Genomic DNA, 16456 nt, shown 5'->3' on the forward strand with positions numbered 1-16456 from the left:
GGCATCTGCAGGCAACAAATAGCTTCTGAACAACAGTAAAACATGAACTCCCATAACTTATGGTTCTGTCTTACGGACTCGGGCGAATGCCACTTCTACTCATCCAAGTTTGACAGCGTGCAAAGCAGGAGATAGTCATGTCCGCATTTTCAGAATGTTGGAATATCGTTGAAGTAACGAGCATGCCGCAGTTATGTTTTGCATTTACATGACAAGCCAATCGCAATCTCGTTTTCCATTTCATATACATGCACACTTATATTTTGTATTTATATTCGAAATGAGATCTAGTCAGTTTAAGTTTTAGCTGATCAAGAGTATATGGTTGTATGTGTTTTGCACTCGATGTGAATCTGCAGCCTCTGGTGCCAAAATATTTGCAGCTGTGAAAGAAGGAAACCAGTGCCAACACTAAATCATGTTTCCAAAATGAACTGATGGGAGATATTGCCAACAACAGCCAAAAATCATAAACTCGATTTAAAACACTGAAGTTCCATTCGCAAATGTATAGTCAGAAAATGTTTGAAAATTTGGGAATGGCTTTGCTCAAGTGTCAAGGAACCAAACTTAAAGACTGAATTTGTTACTCAGAAGAAACTCACACATGCACGCATGTACACCCCGTGCACGAGAGCGGAAAATGTAGTATACTAGATTTCATAAACTTTACACCCTGAATATTCTGCCGTCGGAGGGGGAAAAAGGCTCACGCATGGAAAATGTGGTACACAGAAATTCATAAACTTACAAATGAAAATACGAATGAAATCTACAGACCTTAAAAAGTTATTATAAAGTGCACATTATAAGCAAAATGGGGAAGGGAAATATTTAGTGAACAGAATTTTCAGCTAGTAAAACGCATAGAAACAAGAGTGATTATCTGGATAACTACTTAGTGGTTTGACTGAAGGTATGACCTTTGATTGAGCGGAAATGGCGGAATAAGATTCATATAGCTGAGCTCGAATAATTGGGATAAAGCTCAATGATGATGATGATGATGACTTAATGGAGACTGCAACTCAAATTCAGAACAGGAAATATACAGCAATATATTTGCTTACTGAGTAACACAAGTGCCTCGTGGCAACAAGGTGAGGACGTAAGACTACAAATGAGAATAGGCAAAACTAAAAGTTTTAAATATAATTAAAACCAAAACAAATGATGTAGTACATCTTGCATTTCTCCCCTTTACTTTTTTGTGGGTGTCATAATGACAAATAAATTCTCTTCCATCAACATCAACTATAACAAAAAAATACACATACAAGTTATTACTTTTGATTTCATGAGACACCATTAAGCTCTCTCCGATTTGTTGTTGGCTATAAGTGAAGAAAACATAGTTGAATGTACAAAAAGCAGGTAAAATTGAATAAGTGTATCTTGAGCCCAACTCAGCCACCTAATAAATAAATAAACAAATCATACCAAGAAAATACCTGCTTAAGAAGTTGGATAGAAAAATTGCTTGGAGCTCTTCCTAGGAACACCCTTTCTGCCACAATAGAGAAGAATAAGATAATTCACGATCAATACAATCTCTCTCTCAAGCATTTCTCACTTATTCTCTCACACGCTCATTACATATCTAACTTTTTCACCATCAATCCTTTCTCTAAGGATTCATAGATCTAACCTCAGTAGGAGTCATGAAGCCTCGTTCTCTTTTCTGTTCGGATCGCATCCTGAACGTGGTCGTAGTCCATCTTTAAGTTTATTGGGAATTGTAACGAACCAGCTATGCAGTCAATGGCTATGTGAGAGCCAAGGGAGAGAGTTGTTGTGTTGCTACATTTGCAATGGGTAATTTCAGTGTTCTTTCGGCCCAAACTGTTATTTTCACCGAGAGTTTACCACTGATATTTTACAAATCATTAGAAAACTGTCACACAGTGATGTGATACAAAGTGAAGAGAGAAGTCCTGAAAGTGATAAAATTCAAGTGACTAGCCCAGAGGTGGAGATATGTAGCAAAATGACAATCCACATAAGAAAATAACAGAATCCAATACAGATGAAATATAAAAAAGACATTTTTTTTATGGATAAATATATTGATTTGGAATCATTCACATCAAGTTGCTCAAAAATAGAATCAGAATCGCATACATGGCAGAGATGGAGAGAGAGAAGGGGGGGGAGGGGGAGAGAGAGAGGTGGGCTATTACTTGGGGAATCAGCTGGGCAGACTGTGCAAACATAAAGCATATACCTTTGGTTCCTAGCACAGGCTAGTGAATCGCCAGTTCATTTGCCATCCTTGGAACATGATGAAAGCTGGTTAGCTTTCCTCGACCAAGGCCAATAATCTCTTCGACCATATTGACCATCCTCCATGGATATGGGCTTTCTTTACTCGCCCAGCAGATCACATTAATTGAAATTAGACCTTATAAAATTAGGGTTTGAGTATAAATCTTGACAAACCAAAGTATATAAACGAGCAAAACTTCCTGCTCATATCTCGAAAGTAAAAACTCTCCATAACAGTTGAAACCTTCCCCCTCCCCCCAGGGGCAGCCAAAAAAAAAAAAAGTCTCAGAAATTACAGAATAGTACCTGAAATTCTAAATGAAATTCTAAATAAAAAAATCCAGAACAGTTCTTGAACTTCTAATTTTTTTTTTCATTTTTATATATTTTATTTATTTTCATATCCATTGCAGAATAAATGGAACTTTTCAAAAGAACGAAACAACCCTTTATAGTGCAAGCAGATCATAAAAAATGAAACTTTTCAAGAGAGAAAAAACTTTGCACTGCCCAAATATTAACAAAAGGAATCATATGCAAATTTAAATATCACTCATCGTCAGCAAGGCACTTCACAGTTTCACCATAGACAGAATGCCTGAAAATTATCATAAAGTAGCGTTTTCCAAACAGAGCATCATAAAAGAGTGCATGAGGCACAAAGCCTCTATTTAGAGAATACTTACAGTAAAGAACTCTCATTTTACATAGTTAGTACATGACTTTATAACTTGCAATGAAACCTTAAAATGAGGAAGCCAAAACCAAACCCAGAAAACCAAAAGGACAAAATGTACAGAGAAGCCATGAGAGGCCAAAGGAAAGAGAGTGAGTAATGTGCATAAAACAGAAAAATGCAAGAGTGTTGGATGGACTTCCAAGTGAAAGGAGGGCATCTCAATGGATGAGTTGTTGCAGTTGGGTTGCTTTGAGACATGGAGAAACCTCAAAAAGAATTTTTACTTTTTACTCCTTAAACGCAACGCATTTAGAGTCAAAGAACGAAACCTTCAAAGTGAGGATGATGCCCACCTCTCTATGACAAATAAAAATGGGTGCGAATAATTTGGGGTTGCAAGTTGATGGCGTGTGTGAGAGGCGCAGCTCTAAGGACCAGCTCACAACAACACCTGGGAATTTATCCTTACATTACTACAATTAGATATGTATTTGAAATTCAGGCTTGGATCTCAGAGCCCACCCATGTTGACCTAAGTGCCGAGTCATTATGTAAACGTAAAACTTAATTGAGTACTTCTATCAAAAACAGTGATTTAAAATTTAAAACTCGGGTCAAGGTCTTGCGCCTGAGTCAGCAGTCCGACTCAGCCGAGTGTCGATGAAAATTACACAAGAGGGTTCATGACCCAGTGAGGATCGGGCAACTCTCGGGATCTTTTATTCGGACACGTCAACCTGCCAGGTCCAAGTGATTCATGCAAGTTGGAGCCTAAGTCGCTGAGTTTTCAATCACTGATAAAAAAAGAAGTAAAACAACTTTTTCGTCTCTATATTTTCAGCATCATTTTTAGGTTTTGCAACACTTTCTAAGTTGCTTGAGCTTGGGACCAAGATGACTAATGATGTTTTTCAAATTCAGATTTTCATATTTCAAAATAGATAAAGAATAAACATACACTAATAAGCACTACTAAATATAATACAGAGCTATGCATATTTTAAGTCCAAAACCGATGATCTCAAAATACATGCACACATGCAACAAAGAAATAACATGACTCAACATTATGTTCAAGGTCCTCACCAACCACATCAATGCAAAAAACAAAAGAGAGAACAAACATACCAGTATTAATTGGTGCACCCAACTTTATACCAAGTGCAGATATTCACATGCATCACTAGGTTTTAGCCATCCAGGATGGGACCTAGCCAAATCCTTTACGATGGACAGTGCGGGGAGAGGGTATGAAGACCATGAATTTCATAGTGATGGCTGATGATGTAGGGTCTTTGTTTGATAGGTCCAAGGTCCAACATAATAAGCTGCATTTCTATAACATAAACTGGTATAAAACAAAGTGGAAAACAAGGGTGCATGTATTTATCCTAAATCTAAAACAGAAACTGATGCTCGTGGGAGCCTGTTTGTGAAGAGATTATAATACATCTGTTTATCAATTATCTGAGATGTGAAACATGAATTGGAGAAAGATCCATCAGCAAAAACATGAAAAATGAGAAGTTTGATGTTATTTTATTATTAAAAAGAGGGTAGTAGTTGCGAATAGCATTTCAAAAAAGAGAGCTTACATAATGATACCAAAAAAAAAGGGCTAGCCACAGTCTCTCTAGTTATGTGTGACTACTCTTAAGAACTTGTATATGCAGCCCATGGTATCCTTCCACCGTGGTTGCCAAGTCCCATGAGTTCATATTAGTCAGGTTTGCAATCTTTCCTCAATTGATACATTAAGAAATGAGTCATCAGGATGATGCACAACAGATTTTGCTTTCCTATTCTTAGCAGCTCGGATTTGATCAGCAAGAGAAACGCTTCTCTGCATCTTCTCTCTCTTAATAAAATCTAAATCCCACTTCTTTGCAACAGTTTCTGAACCATTGACCACACTTTCAAGGCTCATGCTTTCCACACCAAGGAGCTTCTTCTGATGCATCTGGACACAAATCAACCCTTAAAATGAGAACCCAAAAAATTTAATACCCAATATTGAAGAAAGATCACAAAATTTTGCAGAATTTAATATCAGATGAAGAAAGCATGGAACCCAGAAATAAATTATTTACCATTTTCATAACAATGTTAGTCAAAGAGACCAAAAGTTTTCAAGTGCACTATGATTTTCAGATCAAAAGTTAATTCCAATTTAATTATTAAATGCATGAGCTAAGTAGCCATAAAAATCTTGCATGATTGCCATTCAACTAATCATTGGAGAACAAAGAATGGTGATTAGACGTTTACCTTGGTTAGCTTCACTTTGAGTCTTAGTTCCTTGGATATGGCCTCTGCATTCACTTTCTTCATCAATCTCATCTCTGCAGCTTCTTTCATTTCTGCTCTCGCTTTTGCCTTTCTGTCCTCCCTTAGTTGGCGCACTAGGACAACCATTGCCATTTTTTCTGCCTTGGCCTTTGCCATTTTCTCGTTTCGTATTATGGATATTTTCTTAGCTTTCTCTTTCTCTGCTGCCCATTGAAGTTGTTGCCGGATTATGTCTTCTTTCAATTTTTCAAAGCTGTCCCAATTTAGCTCTTCCTGGCCATGACCACCTTTTCTAGCTTCTTCTGCAATGCTTTGTTGCCATTCCAAGCAGCACTTGTTTTGCAAGGTCTTCCGTCTTGATCGTTCTTGCCATATTCTTCTCAAGGCAAGGCCTATTCGTGCCTTGCTTTCTTCGCTGTATAATGCATCTTATTACTTGCAGTAACAGAACAAGATGATAGGTTCTCTGTTTGCCTTTCTTTATAATAGATACAGAGGATAGATAATGCTAGAATTCAGTTCACCATATATTTCCAACTTTTTGGTTTGGAATCAGAGAATGGGTAATGATAATTAAAAAGGTAACTATTAAGAAAGAAAAAGGTATGTATTAAGATAGAAAATAACACTGTTTGTAGCAACGGTAAGAGAATAACCAACCTAATATTCTCTGCACAAGCCTTACAAGGAGAAAAAAAGAGACATTAATGAGATATATAATCAGAAAGCAAGGAAGAATAATTACAAAAAATGCATTTTTATATATGACATTATAAAGATCAAGCCATTTCCCTAGGCGACAACTTCATGCTAGAAAATACCCCTCTCTTAGAGTAGAAAAGAAACAAATTTGTTCAGATATTAATCTAAGAATTTGAGTCCACAAGCATAGTAAAACCAAAACCCAAAATTAAACGCTCTTTAGATGCATCAATAAAATTCGTGTTATCTTGCAGATCATGGCACATCTCACAATTCCCACAATAAAGTGCATCTCCACCATCCATTTGCATATTTGCAAAGGACAGACAAGTCCCACCACGAAACCACCCAGCGACTGAGGGATCCAACTTCATGGTAGACCATACCCTGCCATGCAATTTTTTTTCTTCAAATCTAGGTACAATTACATACAAAATTAATCTCCAACATCTAAATACAGGGCTGACCATAGTGTGAGCTTCAACCAGTTTATGAATGTCACAAATATATTAGTGACCCTGAGCTGCAAATCCCATGAAAGGACTTGACATGGACTCATCTGTTACTACGTACTAGGTGGTCTCACCCTTCTTTTTGGGGGCTGCTATTTTTGTTAACAGGAAAGAATCAAATGGCCCAAGTAGTGGGTAAGTATTTATCACATTCTTGTTTATCAGATTCTATCATCTTCCTCTAATAAACTTAGTATTTAATGTCATTACAATATAAATAATTCTCTTGATATTACCTGCTTATACAGTATGGACTCACTTCACTGTTCTGCCATCAGATGCATGAGCAAATCATTCAATAAAAGCCTTTATGTATTTGTCAAGAAAGAAAAAAAAAAGCCTTAATTCGTGAATTGGTTCAGAAGAGCTAAATGGATGAGAATTGCAAAGGACTGCATGCTATGAGAAATAACTATATCCTGAGTATTTATACCATATATTTAGACAAATGTTCATCGGTTTGATGTTAATTCAGTGGGATGTAGCATTTCTGCTTTGCCCTTCAAGAAAATTTCTAAAAGTTAGTTAAGAGTAAGAAATTCTTAGATTAGAAATGGAGAGATTAAATGACTAAATGGAATTCCACCTTAGCGTAAACAAAATCCCAAGAGACCTGTATACTATCCCCAAGGCCTAAGCATTTGGAATGAACCACTTAAAAGGAAATGGGACACGTATAAACTTCAGCATAGAAACACTTCCATAAATATTCCAAAGATGTTCTCAAAAACCAGAATAGCAGGCACAACTTCTAGAGGTTGCATGATGGTTTTCATCAAACACTAAGTAATCTTGTCCCAAAGCTTTCCACTATTTGTTTGTCCCGACTTTTTTCTTTCTCCTTTTCTTTTTTCCTTTTCTTTTTTTTGTGGCAGTGCAATAAAAGTATCACTAGGGGTGTCAAATGGCTTGGTTCAACCCGACCGCTGTCCTGGTCAAGTCTAGAGGTTCACTTGACCTAGACCAGGCCTAGGTGGGGTCTAGGTTGTCTCGACCTGATATACATCATCATTATCATCAACATCATCATCAAAGCCTAATCTCAACTATTTGGGGTCGGCTACACAAACTATGTTCCACTATTCTGCTCTATCAATGGTTACTCTCAACATATATCTTCTCACTACTGTCCTTTTGGCTTTCCCCTTGCCTTTTTAGAGACTTCCACTTAAACCAAATCGCCCCTCCTAATTAGTGGTGTTATAGGGTGACACTGCACATGGACATCCCACTTAAGTCTACTTTCCCTCATCTAATCGCATATTGGAGTCACCTCTAAGTTCTTTTGATGAATTCATTCTGAATTCTATCCTTTCTTGTGTTGCAATTCAGCCACCTCAATATCCTTATCTCAGTTACACACATTATATGGATATATTATTTCTTGACCGCCCAACATCCCGTTCCTTAAAGCATGGCTAGTCTAAAAGCAATCCTATAGAACTTCAGCTTCAGTTTCACTGGTATATGGCAATCACATAAAACTTCGGAAACATACCTCCACTTCCTCTAATTCTATGTGCAACGTCTTCCCCAAGGTCTCCATTCTTATGGATTATCGGCCCAAGATATCGAATGATCTCTTTAGCTACTTTCTTGGCCATCAATCTTAACTACTACCTCGTTTCTACTCTTGTTATTACTAAACTTGCATTCCATATATATTGTCTTAGTCGGGTTAATTTTAAAACTTTTTTATTCTAGAGCATCCCTCCAAAGTTCTAACTTTGCGTTGACGCCTTCTCTAGTCTCATTAATCAAAACTATGTTATTTGCAAACAACAGACACCACGGTACCTCATCCTGTAGACGTCTAGTTAACTCCTCCATAACCAATGAGCTTGTGTGTGTCTATGTGTGTATACATATGAAAAATATCACTTAAGGGATCAAAAACCCTTACAAAATAACTAATAGAGTCAAAAAGATCCCATTTAACCTTGGCGAGTTTACTTTTTAATTTTCATTTCAATCAAGCACCTCCTCAACAAATATCTTCAAAAATATCCAAATTAACCAAGCTCAGGATTTCGACAAAACAAGAAAGGTCATTTCAGTAATTTGACCCACCTTGAAAAGGCAAGGGTACTCCCATCATTTGATTGGGGCCTCATAGGCAGGTCAAATTATTGAAATGCCTTTCTTGTTCATGGTTTTGAACCTTCAACAGGGGCAACTTGGGTATTTTTGAATATACATTTTGAGGAGATACCTGAGTAAAATGAAAAGTAAAAAGCAAATCCTCTAATCTTAATTTTGATCTTTTGTCCCCCTTAATGATTTTGTAAATAGTTTTGACCCCTTAAATGTATATATTTATTATAATTAATATATATATATATATATATGAATTATAAAAAATATAAGTTTCAATCTACTTGACCTGGACTTGACCGAAGCTAGGATCGAGACCAAGTCAGATCCATCCTGATCCATTTACAGCCCTAAGTGTCACAAGGGGATCTTAGAAGCCTAAATTTCCCTTCCAGTAAATAGACACAACATGCATATACACATGCAAATGCATGTGCAATATCGTTATGTTTCATGCATATAAAAAAGCATAGACACATAAGTACGAAATAATGACCTTTAGTATTTTATGTGGAATGAGATTCAGAATGTACCTCTATACGATACAAGGCACAAAATAATAAAATTTACACTACATCCTAAGGATTACCATTTTGTGCCCATCTCACATCATGTACCATATCCACATTGGATTGTATCAAGGCACTATGCATAATATATACTTATATATCAAATACTTATATAGAAAGAAGACTGCAAGTGTCATAGCCACATGCATAGTACACATTAATATTAAATTATATGATGCAGGGAGAAAATAACATTGGAACAATAAAAATAAAAATAAAAAAATATTGAGAGAATATACTCCCTCTCAAGGTCTGCAAGGGAGTCCATCCCAAAAAACAATCTTTTCACAAGATCAGCTTTACTCAATTCAGATCTTTTCACAAGATCAACTTTACTCAATTCAGATCTTTTAACAAGATTAACCTCTCTCAAGTCAGATCTTTTCACAAGATCAACTTTTCTCAATTCTCATTCTTTGATCATTCTCTCATCTGTTTACAAAGAAGAGACATCTCCCTTTTAAATAGACTATAAAAAAAGATTAACAAATAACTAAAAAAAATACCTCCATCTCTCTCTCTAACTTGCACAGATTTTCCTCCAGCCTATCTTCTCTCTCTTCATATCCCTATTTTCTCTCAACTATACAAGCCTCCATATCTCTCCATTATCCTTCCCATATCTAAATCCATCTCTATCTAAATCTAACCAAATCTCCCACCAAGATTACCTTTCCAAGATTACTTCATATCTATTCCCCAAAATCTTCCCTCTTAACAAGACCTACCAAAAATCCTCCCTTAGCCTCTTTAACTTTATCCTTATCCTAGCTCTCTTCCTATTCCTAAAAAATAAAATAAAATAAATAAATAAACTCCAATTTTTATTTGCATCACTATATACTTAAATAATGATAACCATACATAAATATTAGAAACTATATATATGGATGGATAAATACAAGTGGGTGCAGTTTATATAAGGCGATAACCTTAAAGAATCAAAGTAAGATGCACCTTCCAAACCCTATTGAAAGATAGGGTTCCATTGCCAGAAACCCCTAAGATGGCCTGAAAATCTATCCCCACCCCATAATTATGAAACTCAAAACTCCAAAAGTGGAACAGATCGAGAAAACCTATAAAAACTTAAATATTTTGAAAACAAGCAGTCGAAACCATGTGTTACAACATGCACTATTTTTAGGCCTTGATGCCCTTCTTTTTCTCATATACATACAACTCGAGGTCGAGATGATCAATTGGAGGGTTGCCAAAGTTGGAACAAACTAGGAACCAGCAAAGTCCTAACCTAAGTCAATTAGCCTGCCTTAGCTGAGTCTAAAATGACTTGACAGGGTCAGTTAAAAAATCAGAGCAAGTAATTAAGACTAGGATGAGTCTCGATTTATTTATCCAAAACTAGTTCGGGTCTCAACTCTGGAGCCCCGAGTTGACATGCAGGGTGTTAACTGCATCCACAAGAGCATTGCTATCTATCACAAAAGTGTTAATGCACCACTGAGTTTGTCAAACGTATTGTTTGCATTGAAACTCCCTCGTTGTTCCCCATCTTATGGGTCTCCAAAACTGCCACTTCCCCAATTCCATTGCTATGAGAGGGTCAACTGGGTTTTGTGATAGATTTCTGGCAAAAATGGTCCTAGTTTTATTTAAATTGTTTCAGAACTAGCCTTCTTCGCCAGACATCATGCATTCTAATACCTTCCTCAAATCCAAGGAAGTCGCCCTCACCATTTACCCCATATGTTCTTCTTGAAGTGCAAATCATTAGTTTGACCAACCAACCATTTAATACCTTCTACTAATAAAGTAGTTGTGCCTCTTAGCAAGTAGTCTTATTTGATAATTACTTAGCAAGATTTTTGTTCTCTTTTTTTAATATTCATATAAAAATATCAGGGATATTGTTTATAGAAACTGACAGGACATTCCAGAAGAAAATAAAATAAAATCTAAGCCTAGGGTTGCTGGACTCTGTCCAATAAGATTCAAACACATTCTCATTTCCGTGAAATACACAACCCTGCCTCTGTTGTTTTTCATTGTACAATTGTTCTGAAAGAAAGAAAACACAGAAGTATCATTTGTATGTCCTTAGATAAGGCAGCAATTACAACACCCCTCATTATGAATGCAGTCATAACCCCTCTTTCCTGTATTCATTACAGAAGCACCCCACTGTAGAGGCTTCCAGTGTTCCACAATCAAATATACATAGCAGCCTGATGCTAAATAAAGGATGGCACCTAAACTAAGAAGTTTCAAGAAAGAGAAGACAAATTTGATAAACCATAAACACCATGATATAATTTTAATTAATATCTATATATATATATATATATATATATATATATATATATATATATATATATATATATGTATGGTTACATAATGTGTAGACTATATAGTATCTAAGAACAGAACATAGATTAAACTAAAAAGGCATACCTATGGCCCCGAAAACCCTGAGACAATCTCTCCCTAACCTGTAAATATCAAAAACAACCATTCCAGAAAGTTTATCCCCTTAAAATAAAATTCGAAGTATTGTCTCTCACATTATACTACAGGCAATGTACAAATGAAAGGAGTTTCTTACATGACATCACCTTGGGATGTCTCATGGCCTCTATGGTTCGCTTTCTGATGAACTCCCGTGTCTCTGTGCATAAAACCAAGATTTAGATAATTCAAAAAAGAAAAATCCAATTGGAGAAGAGGGAGCAAAATTACTCAGTACCTGCACTATGCTTCTTGCCTTTATTCCAAGGTGTTTTCCCCTTGTTGGCTTTCCCTATCCTCATTCTCCTCTGCATTTCCTTAATTTCCTTATCAGAAATTCCTTCCATAGAGTCACCATTGTAGTTTGGAACTTGTTCAGTTGAATAATAAAACAAATTTGTTCCATTTCTATCAAATGAGGTCTCATCATTTTTCTTAGGTATTGATGAAATATTAGCATTATGCTCCAATAAGGGGTCCATACTCCCTGGCAGTGACTCTCTCCCACTGGTAGTTAACTTCAAAGCATTAGCAGACAGCACTCTCGAGAAATGACTTGAGGAACTCAGAACATGAGATAAACTCCGAAACTGTAAAACTTGATTTGCATGGATCACAATTGGTTGTGTATTCGTGTAGAATTTCCTGTTACATAAATTCATGTCTTGATCAAAAACTTAAGCATGGTTGGCAAGAGTAGCAGTAGGATGGGTAACCTACCAGGAAGTCCTTATGTCAACTCAAAAAAATTTGATCATAAGGCTAAGGACATTCAAAGTCTGTGTGATACAATAGGACACACAATATATAAGAAACTATTCATCATATTCCACTTCCCTTTTATCTTATTTTTTGATTCTCAGTGGAAACATTAAGATATTTAGACTTGTCAAGAAGAAACAAAAGATCAAAACAAACAGTTTTTGAGTTGCCTTTTACATGGCTACCTGTTTATGAAAATTTACCTAGTGCAAAGATGAAGCAACAAAGTACCATTTTACAGATCCCCTCAAATCCTTTGACATTTATTCCAGCCATTCAGTGAGAACACTTAATCAAAAGAAATCGGATGTAAATCATAATGGGGGTGAACCATTTGCAGGGTTTCTAAGTCTATATGCCTCCAAGTTCACTTCTTCTATGGGGGTAAGTTTAGTAGTAGGATCGAACGTGGTATTACTGTTACTTATTTAATGCATTAAGGATTTTTCCTTTGTTGTTTTTCTTTCCTTTATTTAATTTTTTTTATTTTTTGTGTTTGTTTTTTTTTTACATTAAGGATTTTATTTTTATTTTTTTTGTGTTGTTTGCTTGGTAAAAAAAAAAAAACAGAGAAAGATTGAGAAATGGATAGAGAAAGAATGGATTGCTTTCTTATAGTCATTGTTGAATTGTACATGCCCTAAAGGCCCAAACAAGAAAACAAATAAATAAATGTACGATTAACAGCTTAAATAGCATACAGTACCAAAAAAGCTGATACGGAAAATACATTGCTTTATAAGTAAAGCATTGCAGAACAGAAACATAATCACAATGAAAAAGTATATACCGAAAAGAAAGCTAATAACCCAATAAAACACAGTTAAATTGCAGATAGGCAAAATGGAACCTAACAAACCAAAAACACAAAATGTACACGGAAGTCATGAGAGCCCAAATGAAAAGCTAACACACCAATCCATCACAATAAACGAGAGTTAGATTGCAGATAGCCAAAAGAACAAAATGTAGACAGAAACCATGAGAGCTCAAAGCTCACAACCACAACAAATTTTTAAATTGCAGATAGCCAAAACGAAAACTAACAAACCAAAAACACAAGATCTAGACTGAAGTCATGAGAAACCTAGCTAAAAATCGCAGTTAAATTGCAATAGCCAAAACGAATTCTGGAAAAACAAAAGCAATAAATGTATAAGGAAACAAAAAAATGCAATGGAGTTACAAGTGAGTAGAGAGCATCTCAACGGATGACTCCTTGCAGAGAGGTCACTTTTTTTTCTCCCACGAAGAGAACGTTACAGCGGAACAAACAAAAGCTCCTCTCTCCCTCCGGCCCTCTGTGTGAATAATTTTAGATGGCGTTTGTGTGGCCGCAGCTTTAACCACCGGTGTTCTCCTCCATGGTTCCCCGCCCAAAATAATTATTTGTAGGAATGAGTACGCGTAGACCCGCGGGAGCAAACTATATATTTATTTACCACCAAGGACAAATGAGGAGAATGGCCTAGAGCTCATTCTCACCAAAAAGCTGGAGCCCAATCTCCCTCTTTATCACTTTTCATTCTAACCGGAAGGCTGGGGCCAAAATCCTTATCACTTTTTAGGAAAAGTGCCCGGGCTTAATTGGTTAGCATTTGCCGATTTGCTTCTCCTCATTGCCTCATCCAAAAAAAAAAGTATCAACCTCAAACAATCAAAGTAATACACACTTTCAAATTTTGTCGAAATAAATATTTTAGTATCGAAAATTTTTAGGATGGCCTAAAAATCTATTTTCACCTTTAAATATGAATTTTAAAAATAAAAAAATAACATAGATCGAACATATCTCTAAATACTTAAAATCTTAAAAATAGACAGTCTAAATATTATGTTATAAGATGCACTCTTTAGGTATTGAAATCTTTGTTTTTTTTATCAACATCCACATCTAGAGTAAGATAAAAAATTGGCCATTTCCAAGAATCAGAACAATATCTTTTGATGGATTTTTATAGCGCGCCTTATTTCTGTGTGGTTGAGAGTTGAAACATTCTATAAATGTCAAAAAATGACCTGCTATTGTTCAAATTTAAGACCTTAATCATGCCATCACAAATTTTTGTAAGATTGGTCACTCGAGGAAAATTGAAAGCTTAGAAATCTATGCTCATGTCCCATTAGAGTAATGTTATCATATAAATTTTTAAAGGAATTTGGCTCTTTATATCGTTTTCAAAATGCCCCACTTTGGACCTTTTATTCTTAAGGGTGTTGTTTGTATAGAGCTGAGGCTCTAAACAATCAAAGTAAAGCCCACCTTTAAGTAGTATTAAGAAATGTGGTTTCAATATTGAAAATGTTTGTGCTAGCCTTAAAATATATTTTCATCTTTTATTATAAAATTTAAAGCTTAAAAAATAGTATAGATCGAGCAGATTTATAGAACTTGAAAATATTGAATATTGACGGTCAAAAATGTGTTATAAGATGTACTATTGTCAAAACTTTAAATCCATTTTTTTTCTCATGTCCATGCATCTTGATGTCAAGATGATCAATTTGAGGATATTTGGGCATCAAAACAACCTCTTCTAGTGAAATTTTTGAGGTGATCTCTAATTAGATTGTTCAGGGCCTCGATCTATATAATATTTTTCCTTTTATTTCTAAAGTTAAGACTCAATATGGTGACCTCATAATCGTTAAGATACAAAGCTACTAAACTTTAAAATTTTGAGAAAGTAAGTTTAGAAGTCAAATTTTTTTTTTCAAGGTCCTTGGACCTTGAATATCTAAGTCATTTCAACAAACCCAAACTTTGGACCATGACAATAAACCTTAAGGTCCTAAGTCATAGTTAAAACCTTTTGTGGACTATGAAGGCCCAGATTCAAAGTAAAATAAGTGTTCAGAAGTTCAATATGTAATCATCATTGCTTTGGATATGAAAGCCGGAAGTGTTCTAAAGTGGGTGCATTTTGGAAAACAGACATACATAAAATGGTATGAAAGTAAAAAAAGAAAAAGAAATATATATATATATATATTATTTTTTTATTTTTTTGGAGATATTTTTGTAATAAAACTATTTTAGGGGATATGGACCTAAATTTCCCTTAAAATTTTGAAGAGCCTTGAAAATATGGGTGCAGTCTGTATAGAGCCGAGGTTCTAAACAATCAAAGTAAAACGCACTTTCAAATAGCATCGAGAAATATAGTTTTAATACTGGAAATATTTGTGATTATCTTAAAATATATTTTTATATTTAATTATAGAATTTAAAGCTTCAAAAATAGTATAGATATAGCAGATCGATAAAAACTTGAAAATCTTTAAAATTGACTGTCCAAAAATGTGTTACAAAATGCAGTATTTCCAAAACTTGAAATCCATTTTTTTCTCATGTTCATGTTGTCAAGATGATCAATTTGAGGATATCTAGTAAAAAATTGATGATCAAATTGAGGATATCTAGTAAAAAATTTTAGGTAAGCTCTAATTTGATTGTTTAGAGTCTCAGCTCTATATAAGCTTTTTTCCTAAAAATATACTTGAATAAATAAAGGTATCATGGGAATGCAGCCTCTAGAACAGCGGCAGCTACAAATAAGCTAAAGAAATTATCACTCAATTGTCAAATAATGGTACACATTCATGCCAAATCATTCCATCTTTCCATTTAAAAATATGTTACAATAACCTAGGAAAATATCACTCAATTGTCAATGGTACACATCCACGCCAAATCATTCCATTTAAAAATATATTAAAATAACCAATTACCGTCTTCAAAGTTGGGAACTATAAATAAAGATATTTCAATAAGAACAATTTAGCAAAATGCCTATAAGAGATTAATTATTTAACATTTTAAATGGTTGCAACTATTCCAACTCGATCATGTGTTTTTTTATGAATATTTTGAAATTAAATCAAAATATATAAATAATGTGTTAAATTATTCATCTCTCTCTAATGGGTAACTTGAAGAATCTCCATTTCAATAATTTAGCCACAAGTAAGCGGCAACTGACAATAACCCTTTTTGTTGTTCAAAGTTGGCAACACATAACTGCCAAATTGTGATAGTAGTGAAGACCAAATGACCAAGGTGGCAACATATAACTACCAAATTGTGATAATTCTAAAGAATTGGAATACCGGCAATC

The 16456-nt window shown here is 35.0% G+C and overlaps 1 protein-coding gene and 1 long non-coding RNA gene across 2 annotated transcripts; both read right to left on the bottom strand.

Moving 5' to 3' along the window:
* Positions 1–1178: 1178 nt before the first annotated feature.
* LOC148779319 (uncharacterized) lies at positions 1179–3450 on the bottom strand. Its single transcript, XR_016048438.1, has 2 exons — positions 1649–3450; positions 1179–1507 (listed from the first exon to the last, which is right to left on the bottom strand). It is a non-coding gene; the product is annotated as an uncharacterized LOC148779319 (long non-coding RNA).
* Positions 3451–4459: 1009 nt separating this feature from the next.
* LOC18445921 (histone-lysine N-methyltransferase, H3 lysine-79 specific-like protein) lies at positions 4460–13843 on the bottom strand. Its single transcript, XM_006856047.4, has 6 exons — positions 13525–13843; positions 11815–12221; positions 11684–11736; positions 11523–11560; positions 5213–5648; positions 4460–4904 (listed from the first exon to the last, which is right to left on the bottom strand). The coding sequence occupies exons 1-6, from the start codon at positions 13539–13541 to the stop codon at positions 4668–4670; spliced, it is 1188 nt and encodes a 395-aa protein (XP_006856109.2). The 5' UTR covers positions 13542–13843; the 3' UTR covers positions 4460–4667.
* Between the last annotated feature and the right edge of the window lie 2613 nt (positions 13844–16456).

This window comes from Amborella trichopoda, chromosome 13 (assembly GCF_054954075.1).
Source record: "Amborella trichopoda isolate Santa Cruz 75 chromosome 13, AtrichopodaSantaCruz75HAP2 v2.0, whole genome shotgun sequence".
Taxonomy (NCBI): Eukaryota; Viridiplantae; Streptophyta; class Magnoliopsida; order Amborellales; family Amborellaceae; genus Amborella; species Amborella trichopoda.